Source organism: Seriola lalandi, unplaced genomic scaffold (genome assembly GCF_002814215.2).
Source record: "Seriola lalandi dorsalis isolate HSWRI2012SDOR001 ecotype SW California unplaced genomic scaffold, Sedor1 jcf7180002054694, whole genome shotgun sequence".
Taxonomy (NCBI): Eukaryota; Metazoa; Chordata; class Actinopteri; order Carangiformes; family Carangidae; genus Seriola; species Seriola lalandi.
This window is the reverse complement of record NW_019525247.1, coordinates 499,246-516,706: the sequence shown is the minus strand read 5'-3', so window position 1 is coordinate 516,706 and position 17,461 is coordinate 499,246. Positions and strand designations below refer to the sequence as shown.

At 45.0% G+C, this 17,461-nt stretch overlaps 1 protein-coding gene across 1 annotated transcript; it reads left to right on the top strand.

Moving 5' to 3' along the window:
* The first annotated feature begins 13,556 nt into the window (after nt 1-13,556).
* Nucleotides 13,557-16,663, top strand: cd248a (CD248 molecule, endosialin a). Its single transcript, XM_023423896.2, has one exon. It carries the CDS (start codon nt 13,728-13,730, stop codon nt 16,050-16,052), a length of 2,325 nt encoding a protein of 774 aa, XP_023279664.1. The 5' UTR covers nt 13,557-13,727; the 3' UTR covers nt 16,053-16,663.
* The last annotated feature ends 798 nt before the right edge of the window (nt 16,664-17,461 follow it).

Below are 17,461 nucleotides of genomic sequence, written 5' to 3'. Positions count from 1 at the left end.
GCTGCAACACAAACTGAACCCCCTGGTCGGGGTCAGAGTCGTTACTTTGCCTCTTCTGCAGGTCTGAAAGCAACAACTCCTCCAACCTGAACAACCCTCTGATACCACCTATAGGAGCGTCTCCTAATGCCCCTACGGCGGCAGGCATACTGGTTGTCATGGTTACGATAATAAACACGTGGACTGTGCTGATAATGGCATACCTACTATCATTGCTACGGTTACTATAATAATAATCATGGCTTGGTTTGGTTTAGGAAAAGATGTTGATTTGGGTTAAAATAAGTACTGCCTCAACATTAGATGATCTTTGTTGTCATGGTTACAATAATAACAAGGAATGGTAGAACGGTCATGGATAATAGAAACAACATAAACAGCTACTTTCCCATGGGAATCGAACATCAACCTCCGAGGCTGAAAGCTGAAGCCAACGCTGAAGTACTAAAAGCTGAAGTTCCTCTAATGACCACTAGAGTCTGGCTCCAACAGTGAGTCAATCCCCATCGACTCCCACGTTAAAATGTTCAACTTTACAGCAGAAGACTTCAAGCTATGTATAATTGAGGGCGTGACCTCCTTGAGTGACAGCTGGGTGAGCGTATGCTTGCCATAAACCAGCATGCACTGAGGTCTCAGCTACACAGGCCCTTCCACTTTGCCCATTTTTGGATCAGTCAAAAGTTGGGTGGAGTCAGGCACCGACAAGATGGCAACTCTGAGCTTCAAAAAGGCTCTTCAGAAACCTGTTGGTGACGTCACGGAGGCTACGTCCATCTTTATTTACAGTCTGTGGGTGGGACATGTTGGAGGGGGAGGAGCCAGTATCACAGCTAAGCAGAGGTAAATTCGTCTGATGCAACACTGTCACTAAAACCTTTATTTTCTCAGCCTCTGAAGCAGATAGAGACCAGAAATAAAAACTGTCCGAGAGCTTAAACATTTGGCTTCTATTGGAAATCATTACCTTTTTCCTAATGGTCATTTAAAAAAAAAAATCACTCAATCAATAAAGGTTAAAAAATTGAACTGAAGAAAAAATGGTTGACATGTGCTATTTTTCCACCATATCCAATTTCCAAGGTAAAGCCGAAGATTTACAATATATGTCAAAGGTTTAAGGTCTCAAATGGTTTTATTTCACGTTTCTTTCTGCTTCAGAGGCTGAGGAATAAAGGTTCTAGTAAACATCAAGTTATTTTAGAAAACCCTCAGCTGCTTTCAAACAGTGTTCAAGTTCTAGAGGATCGTGGGTTTTAAAGGAGTAAGTACTCAGGCAAAACGACAGAACAGAAAACCTTTGCAAAATACTAAAGGCACTTAAAGCTGTTCTCCTGAAAAGTGCTTAAACTTAATCTAGCATTAACAAACCACAATGGTCATAAACCTGAAGGGTCATTAATACAAATTTTCCAATTCACAACTGAACATCCTCCATGCCTCACTCTAAGATTGAACCTTGCTTAACAAGACAACACAAACAATGAAGTGTGTACATTGGCAGTAACTGAAGCGGTGAATTCATCTGTGTTTTATCTGCTGCTGAATGTGCAGAATCAAAAGAGAGAGATACAGGTCAGGACCAGGGTTGGACAGGGGATTTAAGTCTCCAGTTTGAATAGTCATTAATAGAAATATGTGCCTGTTAACATGAATAAATGTTTCCTTGTAACATTAACTAGAATAGAAACAGCTCAGTAGGACTGAACTGAGCAAATCGTGAACTTTTCCCTGGATACTATCAGAGACAGGATGAAGACCTGGATTTGGCAGAAAGCTTCAGCCATAGCTGATTGTATCCCATCATGACAGCTGAAGGCTAGGTGTTGAAGACACTGTCCACAGCCGCAAACTGCCGGTGTTAAACTCCACACTCAGACACCCTCCACATCAAACCTGGCTCTGGTTATGGGAGCAGGAGCTGGTGAAGTGGGGGGGGGGGGAGAGAGATCCAAGTCCCTGTAGACACTTGGTATGCACAACACACACAGCCCTTTAAAGCCTCTGTTGTTTGAGTAGTTTCATACAGAGTGTTTATTGTTGTCCGGCCTAAATTACATACATTAATACAGCAGATTACTGGAGGTGGGATCACAGTGCATTAGGCAATGAAGCAGAACAGCTGGGAGAGAGAGAGAGAGAGAGAGAGAGAGAGAGAGAGAGAGAGTACAGTCCAGTCAGTTCCTGTCAGCTTTACTTTCACATAATGGGGCTGAAAGGGAGAAAGAACCCAGTATTATAAAGTTAGCTGCCTCTGTGTAAAGGTGCCTTTTGTATGGAAGTGTATTAAAAACAACAACAAAAAAAACTAAAACTAGTTTTTCACTTGGTGCCTTTTACATCTCTAACATGATACTTACTATGGAGCACCAGGGACATCACAGAATAAGTAATAAAGCATTTCCTTCATTTTCATATTTTAACAGGCATTAAAAATAGGAATTGTAATAAGAATTTATAATAAATTCATTAGGAAAAATTTACAAAACAGCATACAACACTCATTAGATAAACCATTTATAAATACATTTATTAATTCATGAATAAATAAAAGAATTTGAAAAACTATTTGAAAAGGCATTCCAACATAATTTTTTGAAATTGGGGTTTTCTGTTCTATTTAAAGTTTGATTTTCCATTTTTACTTGTGACATTTGTTCATATTTATGTATATGTGCCATGTTTTTAACCCACACAACAGACATATTTCACATCTTTCCTATCCTTCCTTTTGCTGTTCCCAGGAGAGCATCATTGGTTCAGACTCTCTGTCTCTCTCTCTCTCTGCTGCACTCTCTTATCAGGTGATGGCATGTCTTCTTCTGTGCTCTTGTACCTGTCACAGAGAGGCTTTGTGGCAGAAAATTACCTAGACCTCTGTGGCCTGCAGTTTCAGCATTACAAAGATAATATAAAAAAAAAACATTTCCTTGTGAGCCAGAGTTGAAAAGAGAGAGAGAGAGAGTAGAGAGAGAGAGAGAGAGAGAGAGAGAGAGAGAGAGAGGGAATCAAGTAAAATAACAACCAGAGGACTCTTGAATCCAGAGCAGCTCTCTAAATCCACTTCATATGCTGTGTATTATATGCAGAGGACACAAAATAAAATCTGGGCAGCAGTACGTTTCCTCTTCTGTGCAACAGTTGCATATAAACATAATTGTTAGGACAGTCACTGTCCACACTCCTCCATCATACTCAGGATGTGTGCGCCTGACATCCAGACATGAGTCACTGGGAGTCGTGTGGGAAACTATTAGGATCCCAAAGGCCCTGATAGGAATCTGAAGCCTTCTTTGTGCCCTGACCCTCTCTCCTCCAGTGGATGGAAAACACAACAGCATCAGAGCCCGGCTCTGAATCATCAGCTGGGGTCTGCAGTGCCACATACAGCAGCAGAGCTCTGGCTGCAGTGAAGACAATAGACTGCAGTATGATCACTGCACTGCAGGTGAAGCTTGTATAGATTGTTTAAACATGATATCAATGAAACCTTCAAGAAGACTCACTCTTCTTTCATCTGCTAGAATCAGACAGGACATTCTAGTGTTCAGTCTGATGATGTCACAATGAGACAAAAATGAATCCTGCATTTATACATTAACACACAGCAAGCACTTTAATGTAAATCAAGGTTGGTATTGGATGCTTAATTTGTCTTTTAATTTGAAAAGGTGAAAGTGAAACACAATAAAGGACATTTTTAATTTCAAAAGCCCTTAATTAATTAGTTAATCAATTAAGCATTTTAAAATATACAGGAAACTTTTCCTTAATTAACAGCATAATGTGGGATTTTGGTTCAGGATCAGTTTTGGCTTCACGGTTGGACTGGGAAAGAAAGTCAGTCTTGGACTGATCCACTGGGACCAGCTGCATGAACGACGCTGATGGAGCCAGTAAAAACTTTCTGGATGTTTTGATGGTCCACCAGCAACTGAGATTTGAGGCGGTAGTCCCCATGTCCAGTCCACCTGTGCTCAGGTCTCATCTCTTTCTTTGTCTGAGGCCTTTTTAGATTATACATGTTTTTTTGGTGGAGGAAATTCACATGTCACCTGAGGGCGTTCCCTGTGTCTCTATAAACATGTGGAGGTTTAATAGGAGGTTTAACACATGCACTAACATGCACACGTACGTGCACTAACATGCACGCACTGACAGACACAACAAAGACCAGAGAAACGCAGATTACAACACACACACAGGGGGTGTGACTTCGTTCTCTGCCCAGAACGCCATTACTCCACAATATCTTTACATACAAATAGTTGTTTACTGCCGTATTATTGTTTCAAATCTCATTTACAGAACCTTTAATTGATCCATTAATTCATCCCAAATTGCCATCAGTGTGTGACTGAGAGGCTAAATGTGAAAGCACTTTCCATTAGAAGTCAATTACCATTAATTCTCTGTTTAAATACTAATGACGTCATTATTAATGAGAAGATTTGAGGGTTCAGTTTGATGCTGCTGAGGATGTCGTCTCTTCCAGGCATGTTGCAGCTTCACAGTCAGATAACTGATTGTCTTCAGTTGCGTGTAATGATAGAGGCACACCTGACAGCTCTGTGTTTCCGCGAATGTCAGTCTGTGGAGAAGCCTCATGCAGAGAGGCTGCTGGGAAATCTCAGGTCTCAACATCAAATGTTCAAGATGAGTGAAATACACTTTGTAGGTTCCTGTATGAGCAGCAGCCCCTCCCTGAGGACGGCAGATGATTTACTGATCTGTCCGTTCATCCAGGAAACCTGGAGACAGACGCTATTAATTTATCGACCTTCGGCGAAGCGTGAACCCATACGGAAATGTAATATATGACATGTAAGGCTCTATATCAAGAGTGATGTGTCAAACTTTAAAATTTTCAGGACCGAAACGCAGACACACACATGAAGGCTGGGAGGGGAAAAGCTTTAATAAACCAAAACTTAAAGGAAGATAGAGGCGCATTTCCTCAGCTTGTTTCTCTGGTAACTTCAGATCCAGACGTCCGACGACTAAAATCCTTCATCTGCTTCAAATATAGAGCTGAAAACCACCGAGGTGTCAAAAGTGTATGTGGCTTAAAACTAGATAAAAGTCAATGTTGAACTTCTGTCAGAAAAACACACTGACACATGATCATAGAGGATATGATGTCACAGACAGGCGACCAATGAAACGTTACCATGATTAAAATCACAGATTTCTCTGGTTTAAGAATTGATGGAAACATTTGTGATAATGTAAGAACACAACTCAACAACTTATAGAACATAGGTCCAGTTTTTAGACATTATAATGTGGAAAAGTTAAAGATTAGAACTCTAACAGCGAGGGTATAAATACACCAATGTTCTCTTCTGTATATTGTCACGCTTCCTCTGAGGGACTTTATTGTGGATTATTTCATGAGGCTGCATCTGTGATTGTTTGATTACGAGTGTGATGATTGTTTTGTCTGACTCGTCTCCCTCCGAACTTGTTGTGATGTAACCTGATCTCAGGTCTGTTGCGAAAGTGATCTTGATCTAAATGAGACTTCCTGTATAAATAAAGTTGAAATAAGAACCATGTCGTTGTTCCTCTGCATTTTGATTGGTTTCAGAAAAGACGAATGAGGAGACATAACACACGGTGTATGTTCAGGAGGAGGGAAAAAGTTTTTAATTACAAATCAAATAAAATCTCACACAGACATTTTATCTTTAGGAACAGCATTTCATCTGCGGAGCTTTCAATCAGCAGATGATCATGAAACTTTTCGGACTTGCAGCTGCCAAGAGTTATAGTTAATATGAAGCAACCAGCAGCAACCAATCAGCTTCATTTAGCATAAAGACTGGAAACAGGAAACAGCTCACCTGCCACATACGTATGTCTGAGTATAACAAAATCCAAACAACACCACCACCTCTCAAGGTCACTAAAGGTCACCTGTACAAAAACATTCCTCACTGTGACAAACAAGATCGGACCAGCAGCAGTGGAATGAAGCTAATTACATTTACTCAAGTACATGTTTGACGTAATTATACTCTGAGTATTTATGTTTTATCCATCCATCCATTTACTCCACTTATCTGAGGTCAGATCTCGGTGGCAGCGAGTCAAGCCAAGCAAACCAGACTCAGTCTCTCTCCAGCAACTTTTCCAGCTCCTCCTGGGGCGATCCTGAGGCATTCCCAGTCCAGATGAAGTATATAACCTCTCCAATGTTCTGGGTCTACACAGAGGCCTCCTGCCAGCTGGATGTGCCTGGAAGACCTCCAGAGGAAGGCGCCCAGGAGGATCCTAACCAGACACCTGAACCACCTGAACTGGCTCCTCTCGACGTCTCGAAGGAGCAGCGTCTCCGAGCTCCCTCTGGATGTCAGAGCTCCTCACCCTGACTCTAAGGCTGAGCCCAGACACCCTGCTGAGGAAACTCATTTCAGCCGCTTGTATCTGTGATCTCATTCTTTCAGTCATTACCCAGGGATCATGACCAGAGGTGAGAGTTGGAACAAAGATTGACTGGTAATTCCAGAGCTTTGCCTTCTTCTTTGCCCACAAAGGTCCAGTGCAACACCAGCTTTACAGCTGATGCTGTACTGATCCACCTGTTGATCTCCCGCTCCATCCTACCCTTGAACTCCTTCACTTGGGGGAGATTTTAAGCTATGTTATATTTCCACTTCACTACATTCAGAGGGAAATACTGTAGCTGACTTGTTGTTGGCTTTTCCCCTCAGTGGACGGTTAGCATCAATGAAGCAGCTAATGAAGAGATGATGAAGGAGAGGAAGAGGAGGAGGAGGAGTAGGACAGTAGCCAACAGGTGAGGCCGACAGTAACACAGAGGCAGAGCTGTGTATTATTTATTTGTCAGTGTGAGCTCTTGGTGATTAAAACGTTTGCAGTGGAGCAGCTTGTATTGTTTAATAATCAGTTTAAGAAGCCACCACCAGCAAACAGCAGCAGGGGGGCTCTGTGGCCCCGTTTCTATTATCCTCCCTTCATCGGGCCCCTGAGAGGATTTGTGTGCTGGTGTCATGTCAGCATGTCTCTACCTCTGTTTCCCTCCTAACAATGACAGATCAGAGTTTGTGTTACAGCCTGTTACAGTCTGTTATACTCTGTGTTACAGCCTGTTACAGCCTGTTATATTCTGTGTTACAGCCTGTTATATTCTGTGTTACAGCCTGTTAGTCTGTGTTACAGCCTGTTACAGTCTGTGTTACAGCCTGTTATATTCTGTGTTACAGCCTGTTAGTCTGTGTTACAGCCTGTTATATTCTGTGTTACAGCCTGTTACAGCCTGTGTTACAGCCTGTTATATACTGTGTTACAGCCTGTTACAGCCTGTTATATTCTGTGTTACAGCCTGTTACAGCCTGTGTTACAGCCTGTTATATTCTGTGTTACAGCCTGTTATATTCTGTGTGACGGCCGGTTAGTCTGTGTTACAGCCTGTTATATTCTGTGTGACAGCCTGTTACACTCTGTTACAGTCTGTTACAGCCTGTTATATTCTGTGTGACAGCCTGTTACACTCTGTTACAGTCTGTTACAGCCTGTTATATTCTGTGTGACAGCCTGTTACACTCTGTTACAGTCTGTTACAGCCTGTTATATTCTGTGTGACAGCCTGTTACACTCTGTTACAGTCTGTTACAGCCTGTTATATTCTGTGTTACAGCCTGTTACAGCCTGTGTTACAGCCTGTTATATTCTGTGTTACGGCCTGTTACAGTCTCTGTTACGGCCTGTTATATTCTGTGTTACAGCCTGTTATATTCTGAGTTACAGCCTGTTATATTCTGTGTTACAGCCTGTTACAGTCTGTTACAGCTTTATATTCTGTGTTATAGCCTGTTACAGTCTGTTACAGCCTGTTATATTCTGTGTTACAGCCTGTTACAGCCTGTTATATTCTGTGTTACAGCCTGTTACAGTCTGTTACAGCCTGTTATATTCTGTGTTACACAATCATACTGTGAAAAAAACAAATATATTAATAATAATAACTTTATTCATATATTACCTTTAAAAATAGTTTGGAAATAACATAACAACAGAATGTCAGACAGTGAGGCTGAAAAGAAGGAAGAGAGAAATGAGGTGAAGTTGGAGAGAAGAGACAAAACAATGTACGACAATATAAATAAAAACTGAAAAGAGTAGAAAGACTAAAAAAGCAATAAAAACACATAAAAGCAAGACTATAAAAATGAGTTTTAAGAGGTGATTTAAAACAATTCACCGACTCTGCCTCATCTCCTCCAGCTGAGGGGTCCTGATGACAGAAGCACCGTCACCTTAAGATTTAAGCCTCGACTTTGGAACGAGCAGAAGGACCGGCCTGAGGATCTACGGCTGCGTACTGGCTCGTATGGGGTTAATAGTTCTGTTATGTAGCTCGCTGATCAGTAAAATTTTAAAACCAATTCTAAAACAACAGGGAGCCAATGAAGGGAGGCGAGGATCAGGGTGATGTGATGTCATCTGTAGCTGCTGTGTTCTGAACCAGTTGGAGGCAGGAGAGTGACTTTTGCTTTATGGACTTATCTGGAGACTTTAGGGGGAAATGTAAAAGTAAAAAGGACAATTCTAGTTTATTTCCTGTCATTTCCATCAGTGATAAAAACATCACAGTAGTTGTGAGACTGAGTGCAGTGACGTTACTGCACCACAGAACTGGACAGTCGAGGATCATAGAGGTTGAACAACAAAGTCCTTAGAATATATATTAACTGCAGGTCACGGTCTGGTTCTTCTGTCCTTCAGGTTTGATGGGAAAATAAAAAGGTGCAGTGTTTTTGTTCAGCAGTTCATCCCTCACTCTCTTCTCCTCATATCCAGCACTTTACTCCGCCCGTTCAGAACAGTGTTGTCTGACCTGTAAAATGTGGATTAATCTACCGCTGAAAATCGTTGTGAACAAATGCAGCATTTCCTCCTGTTTGAGTGGAGTTACCTGAAAACAAACAGTGTGCAACTGTTTTAGGTAAATCATGAAGCTTTTAACTAAATAAAACTATATAGTTGTGATCTGTTTTTTTCTTTTTGAAGACTTACAACTTCTGCAGGAACCACTGGAGAGAAACGATGTCTGAGGGAGCCTTTAAATGTCATATTTGCTGCATTGCTGCCTCTGACATCCGTGTGCTGCAGACACGTTGTGCAGGAGTCAGCGTGTGAATGAAAGCTCCGTCTGTACAGATAACCTAATAAAGACTGTCATGCACCCCTGACCACATATTGTCCGCAGCAGCAATCTTGTGATAGTGATGCGCACATGGTATTTATGCTGACGCTGCAGCACTGATGGATGCTGGGAGCAGAGGCACATCATCAGGAGAGGGAAACCAGGCGAATGCTTGGGGCCCTTAGGGAGAAAAGTGGCCCCTGACGGCCCGTCATATTGACACATTTTGCAATGATAAATACAACTGTATAAACTCCCTTAAACCTCCCATAAAGACTACACAGTGCACTGCTGCGGCCCCCAAACCCCCCCCTAACTGGAGCACTGATGAAATGTGCTGTAAATAGCCTCTACCCATTGTCTGCATTTGAGGTGTTCAGGGAACATCTGTAAATTGTAGCTGGGCTTCGATGGAGTTCATTGCCTGGGCCCCCCCCCTCCCCCAGACTCCAGGATCGCCACTGGCTGGGAGGCTTGTGCTGGAAGCTGCTAAAAGGTTTTTAATGAGTCGTCATCATCAGGACAGGCTGAGTGAGGACACCTGATGTGAGTGATGTCACCTGTGTGTGTTTGTGTGTATGGTGAAGGAAAAAGAAAACTCGTTCATATTCTCACATTTGTCTCTCTCCATAACTTATTTGTCATCCTATCTATAAAGTCCTATGATGACCATCATTTCCTACTGAGGTGATTTTACTCATCTACATCATTTTATATCACCTGGTTGACATTTTTCTTCACTCCGCCTCTGGCTGATTTGACAAACTGATTCGAGCTACAGACAAATGATTGAAATCCTGCCTCCAAAGAGAGACACAGTGAAATGGATCTGCATGTCCTTGAAAAACAGGTGGTGCTGAAATCTTGCTGCAATGGAGATTATACATTGGCAGGGCTAGCTGGCAAACAGCTGGAAAGCTAATTGTTAACATGCTAGCCAGCATCTAACACGTGAGTCCCAGAAGCTCACCACGCTAGCTTGAAGTTCACATGATTATTTGTACCAGTGACTTGCACTGTTTATATTCTAGCAGAGCAATAGAAAAGTAAATGGTGACCTACTTATGACCAATGTTGTGGATCTTAAGTTATCAGAGAAAGAAGCTCAGCAGCTCCTGAGAGACGTCCTGTGTCCACTGAACTGTGAATCACTGACTTTAAACGTGAAACTTTTATTCAGTATTTCTACTGTTTATAATCAGCTGATGTGTTTGTTTCTCTGTGGATAATTCAGCACAAGGTAAAAGCCATAGATTATAAATAAAGATGGATGTAGCCTCTGTGATGTCACTCACAGGTTTCTGAAGAGCGGTTTTGAAGCTCAGAGTGAGCTGCTCCACCGTTGCCATCTTGGCAATACCTGACTCCGCCCCTAACTCCCAGTTAAAAATGGTCAAAGAGGAGGGGCGTGTGTGGAGCTGAGACTTCAGTGAATTCCAGTTTGTGGCAAGCATACGCTCACCCACCTGTCACTCAAAACAGCCGCTCCCGCAATTATACAGAACTTTAAGCCTTGTAAATGTAAACAGGTGAGTTATATAAACAGGTGTCATGAAGGAGGAAATTACTTCTAGAGACCAAAACTGTTGCACCAGGCTGTAAACATGTTTACTTCTGCTGTAAAGTTGGACATTTTAACATGGGAGTCTATGGGGACTGACTCACTGTTGGAGCCAGACTCTAGTGGTCATTAGAGGAACTGCAGGTTTTGGTTCTTCAGTGTCGGCTTCAGTTTTGAAGTTGCTGCTCTGTAAAAACCTCCCGAATGACACTGAAGGAATCCTCACAGGGAGAAGCTGACAGTAATGGTGGTGAAGACAACAACTCCCATGACCCCACACTACTTCACAACGCCACCAAACTCCATCTTTTGTTACTGTTTTGATTGAGAGACCTCTAGTGGCAGAAGTTACACACACAGACATATTTCAGTCAATGCTCAGAAAAACGTCTTAGCTCCTTCACACAAACTAATAAATTGTGAATAGTCCTTTAAAAGTTTGATGCCATCCTCCATGTTCAGACTCCTACAGCAGCTTCAGGTGCTCTGTAACTCCTCTGCTCTGCTCTGACTTTAACAGTGAGGTGCACTCCGCACAGTCTGGGCTCTCCAACAACAGTCAGCTGGATTTATTGCAGACTCACAGGACTCCTGCTACTGCCCCACCCCGCCTCACATCCCCCATTCCTCACCCTCCTCTCCCAGACGCACACATGCAGACCCTCCTCCCTCCAACATACCCGGCTCAGAAACACAACTCTCCATTTCACCGGCCTGGCTTTGTTTTCTTAGCAAACCCAGAGGCCCTCTTCCTCCACACCGGCGACCTCAACAACTTTCCCCGCTTCCCTATCGCAGCCTGAGAGTCATTAACATGGAGGAGAGCAGTGTTGTTTTTAATGTAGCTGCAGACCTTTGGTGCAGGAACTGGTGTCTTTTTTCTGGCCTGGGGTGGTGAAGTTGGTGTGGGATGCCAGATGTGTGGAAATAGACAGATGCCAGGATAAAGTTCCTCTTCAAGTTACCTTCAACAAAGATTCAGAGGAGGCGTTTGTCATCTGCAAACTCATCATAGACACATGTGCAGTGAAATCCATAAAACATCGTCAGACAAACTGAGTGAAGTTGAAAATGCATGCCTTGTTTCAATATATGGAATCAAATGTATGGGATCAAATAAGGGTCAAAAAGATTTTGAACATCTGTAAATCAATCTGAAAAATAATCCGGAGGGGAAATTCAAGTTTGTGCATCTGTAGAAAAGATTTAGATTTGTAAAAAAAAAAGAGACTGTGAATAAATGATATCAGTTGTATCAGGTTACTCAAAGACACTGTGACAGGGGAAGAGCTTTGTGAACATCTGTGAACATGTGTGCAGATACAGAGCAGAAAACTGTGTAAAAACCCAAAGTTCCCACACTCTGTGAGACACTAAAGTTATAAGTACACATTTACAACCCTGCTCTTACACCTGAACCTGATTGAACAGTGACAGTCCAATCAGAGGGCAGGAGGTTCTGTCAGCTTCATGTCCTGAAAGGTGTAGTAGAATTTTCAAGATGGGCGACGTGCGACTCTTTCATGATCCAGGTGGGTTTCATTATATTTGATGATGCTGTAAAAAATAACGTTAAACATTTGCAACAACTGCGAGGAGCGATGTCATCACACTCACTTAGCTGCTATCCCGAGGTTGGTTTCTAAAAGTGTCGGAGCCTCCGTGTGAGACGCTTCGATCGGTGACTGTGTGCTTTTATAACTTATTTCGGGGCTGCAGCTCACTCTTTCATCCTGGAGTGCTGGACAGGTGACAGGTGCGTCTACAGTGTCTGTGCTCTGCACAAATGTTACAGCAGGAGAAGAGGTGAAAATTAGCGAGTTCACCTGGGTGTTGTGTTGACATCAATGCTGATTGGAGCCAGAGTTGATAAATACCTGCGTCTCCTGCAGAGACATGTGACCTGGGTGTGAATGCTGACGGTTAGCTTTTCATATTGACAACAAAAGCCTGATGTTAGCGGGTCTCATCGGGTTTTTTGCCCAGTGGAAATGGGGCTTTAGTATCCCACAATGCAACGTGAAAAGCAGTGTGCAACTGGTGATCACTAAAGTGATGTATACCATCAGGCATTGCGCTTGTGTTGAGAGAAGAAAAACATGCCGTAGAGAAAATGACCCGAGTTTTTTAATATTGCAGATGAGCTCAGTGCATAGTCTCCTCCATAGAGCTCCCTGCATAGTGAGCGGGGAGCAGAGAATGAGTGAGTGATGTTGGACACAACCAAGGTCAACATTCACACAGTGGGAACTTTGAGTGCTGAGTTTTACACAGTTTCCTGCTTTTTTTTTTTTTATCTGTGCACAGACGGACAAGCTTGAATTTCTCCTGCAGATTTATTTTTGCAAAAGTTGATTCACAACCACAAACTTTAGAATTGTTTGTGAGCCTCACTTTACACACTCTAAATCTTATTGAGCCTCATTTGATCCCGTACAAATGAAAAACACAAAGTGGGAGACGGAAGAGTTAAAGTCTAGAGACAGAAGTTACTGCTCAAGTGATAATTCAGCCTCGTTTGAGTTATTAGAGACAAGAAAACTCTGTGCTACAGTTTGATGTATATGAGTTTGTGTGTGTGTGTGTGTGTGTGTGTGTCTAAACGGCACTTATGAAAACCATATGACAAAGACAGAAATGCACAGTTTTCTGCACCTCCCCCATTCCACATATCCCCCCACCCCATCCAAAAACATACAATTCTTTTCCTCAGCTCCCTCCCTCCCTCTCTCCCCCTCTGCCCTCCCTTCTTCTTGCTATATATCCCTCCCTCCCTCCACCCCCACTCCCCTTCCCATTCCTCCCCTCCCTCCCTGCTCTCTGCATGCACTCAGCTCGGGCTCAGATCTGTTTCAGCAGGACAGAGTGAGGAGCTCAGACAGAGGGTTCAGATGAAGAGAGAAAAGTTCAGACAGAACAAAAGCCACAGTTAGAGGAAACTTTCCAAGGCAGGGACATTAGAGTGTAGAGAGTCAGGGTGAAGGCTGATTCAGAATGGGCTCCCTGGTGAGCAGTGCTGCTGCTCTCCTCTTCACTTCCCTGCTGCCTCTGCTCCTTGGAGTTTCTTCAGTCCTGGGCCAAGACCTGAGAGAGAGGGATGCACTGTGTACCGAGGACGGCTGCTTCGTGGTCTACTTCCAACGGAGGACCTTCCTGGACTCATGGAGGGCGTGCAAAGAGAAAGGTGGCAACCTAGCCACCATCAAACGCGAGGAGGACGCCTCCACTATCGCCACGCTCTTCTCCACTCTGGACCTGCGCCACTCACGCACCAACGTCCAGGTGTGGATCGGCCTGCAGCGCCAGCCTCGCCAGTGTGCCGGTGCACTCCCGCTGCGGGGTTTCTCTTGGACCACGGGAGACCAGGACACGGAGTACACAAACTGGCAGAGAGAGCACTCCCCCAGTACGTGCATGGTGCCGCGCTGCGTGGTCATGGGCTACAGCCTCCAGGAGCAGACTGATAACTTTAAATGGCTGGACGGTGCCTGCTCGGTGCCTGTGGACGGGTATCTCTGTCATTACACCTACAAAGGAATGTGTCCGGCCCTGTGGAGCGAAGGTGCAGGCAACGCCCTTTACACCACGCCGTTTAACCTCCTGAGCACGCTGCTGACCCATGTACCCTTTGGATCTGTGGCTACCGTGCCCTGCCCCGGGGGCACCAAGGAAGAGCAGTCGGTTCTGTGCATGCAGAAGGAGGACGGCTCAGTGGGGTGGTCCAGAGACTCCCCCCTCTGCTCTGATTCCTCTGTGTCACACAGCTGGTGCGACCAGGATAACGGCGGGTGTGAGCACTTCTGCCGGCCAGCCGGTGATCAGTTCTACTGCGAGTGCGGCGACGGGTATCAGCTGGGGGACGATGGGCAGAGCTGCGAGCTGGCTGATGTTTGTGAAGGGGACCCCTGCGAGTTCGAGTGTCTTCCCCTCTCAGACGGGTACCGCTGCGCCTGCCCTGAAGGATACATGCTGGCGCCGGATGAGCGTGGCTGTCTGGACGTAGACGAGTGCCTCCAGAGTCCCTGTGAACAACTGTGTGTGAACGCTCTGGGCTCGTTTGAGTGTCAGTGTCGGGAGGGGTACCATTTAGATTCCGAGGGCGCTTGTGAGGATATAGATGAGTGTTTAGCTGAACCATGTGAACACGACTGTGAGAACGCGCTAGGCTCTTATATCTGCCACTGTGACCTGGGTTTTTCTCCGGTACCTGAGGACCCGAGCCGATGTCAGGACACTGACGAGTGCCAGATCCCCGGGACCTGTGAGCAGATGTGTGTGAACTATGAGGGCGGTGGGTTTCAGTGCTACTGCGAGGAAGGCTACGAACTGATGCCTGATCAGCACTCATGTAGGAAGAGAATGGAGGGAGATGACCAAACTGCCGTCACCCCTCCTTTTCCATGGGTCACCCACCAACCTGGACCTGTATGGGACCCCATGGACTATGACTGGAATCTGCAGCAGAGCCACACTGACTGGCCCCCAGAGGAGGAGCAGTCTCTGGACTGGCTCACTGATCCACCCAGAGTTTTGAACTCTGATGTCATCTGGGTCACCAGCGCTCCACAGGAGGAGCTGCCCTCTGATTCAGGACTGGACCCTCTGACACAGGGACCTGAGAACGACCAGGACAGCATCGACAGCGGGGGAGCTGATTGGTTGCAGTGGGGTGAGAGATCTGAGTCTGAACTGGAGGATTTACCAAACACTGTCTACACCACACCTCCACCCACCACGGCCTTCACCACTACCCCAGACTTGTACGAAGATGACAGGGAGACCACCACGGCTCTTCCCTCCCTCTCCACCTCCACGATCTCTGAGGGAGCGTGGAATTGGTGGGCGGGGCACGTCACACAGAAAACAGGAAATCCGGAGGATCCAGAGGATCCAGTCATAGACCACAACATGACAACGGACTCCAGCTACCACAACGAGGGAGAAGTAGAACTGAGCCCAGAGGAGGAGATGGGGGTGGAGGAAGAGGACTATGTGGAGATTACACTCTCTCAAGACCAAACTGTTCCCACCCAGCTTCCTTTTGGAGAGGTCGTAGAGGGCGGAGAGGGCAGTGACGTCGTGGATCCAGTCCAGGAGGACAGCGGGCAGAATTCGAGCAGCACTTGGCTCCTGGTGGGCCTCCTGGTGCCCACCTGCATCTTCCTCGTGGTGATGGCGGCGCTGGGCATCTTCTACTGCACCCACTGCGCCGTTCAGCCGCGCAACAAGAACGTCAGCGACTGCTACCACTGGATCTCCGGGGCTCATGACAAACAGGGGGCTCCTAACCCCTCAGCAGGGGTCAAGACCCCCGTTTAAACAGACGAGAGAGAAACTGACATTTCCCATAAACAGACTCTGAGAGGTGAGCAGGGGGAGAATAATGTTTCACCCTCTGACTGTGGAGCTGCCCGCTCTCTGAACACACGTGGACATTACTGTTGAACAGAGGGGGGGGGGGCTAGAAAACCACTGACTTCTTTTTAAGGGTGGGGTGGGGTTGCTACTGCTTTGATGTTTCATACACTGATCTGATTGCTTCATGATTGCACATAGTTATAAAAATATCACCGCCTTCATTAGCAAAGTCAAAGAAACGGGAGGAGAACGTCTCACAGCTGGAGCCGGACCCCCCGCGGCGAGCACCCGAGCGCGGCGTCGCCTTCGCGTCAGCAGCGTGTCACTGAGGAAGGTGGGGGCGTGCTTTAAAGGATTCAGATGCATCGTCGGCTCACAGCAGGAGGAGAGACGTTCTGCAGTCACATGATAATGCTGGGAAAACAATCACTGTGTTCATGAGCTGAGACCAAAACTTTCTTTGTATATATGTGGTTCTGTTGTATTTATGTTCATTTCTTTTGCTTTAGAAACTGTAACAACTGTAATGATTCAATGGCATTTTGATATCTCAGTGACACTGTTTATGGAGCCCATACACCTGGTGATACGCAGAGGAACGCCTGTCCACACACGGGACTGTTCCTTCTCCTTTAAAGAAGGTTCAAGTGCAGATGTAGGAATGTTGTAGAGGGCTGGTAGTTGATATTAACCTTGACCTTGTTCATAGAACGGCCATCAATCACCCTCCGTTACCCTGATTCATTGGTGCACCCCGAGATGTTTTTCAGTTCCTGCTGCAAAGGAATGCAACAATCAGATCTCAGATTATAAAATCCTAAATAACAGGAGGAGGAAAGCTGCGTTTTTGTGTTTTTGAGATGTGTATAAGAGACAGCCGTTACCCTGATTCATTGGTGCACCCCGAGATGTTTTTCAGTTCCTGCTGCAAAGGAATGCAACAATCAGATCTCAGATTATAAAATCCTAAATAACAGGAGGAGGAAAGCTGCGTTTTTGTGTTTTTGAGATGTGTATAAGAGACAGCTGTAAGAACATCTGACGTCTTTTTTTTCTGTTCCATGTAAAGACATTGTGAATTAAAAGGTATGACAGGGGTTTCTGTGTGAGAGTTTATTACTGACTGTGGAAACAGTTCAAGCAGCTTCTTCTGGATCTTTCGGGGGGGGGGGGGTCCAGGGACCCCCAGGGGTCCTTGAGGTGGTTCCTTGGGTTCCTTAGCAAAAAGGGGAATAATTTCACTATGATTCCATCCATAAGTAAGACAGTGACAGAATGTATGACTGTCTGCCATGGGTTTCAAACCCTTTCTGTAATCAAATATCTAAAAGCAAAAAAATCCTTCATGTGAAAAGGTTTGAGAACCACTG

What these genes read in the sequence shown, in the direction of transcription:
- cd248a (XM_023423896.2), top strand. Translation starts at nt 13,728, where the DNA reads ATGGGCTCCCTGGTGAGCAGTGCTGCTGCTCTCCTCTTCACTTCCCTG.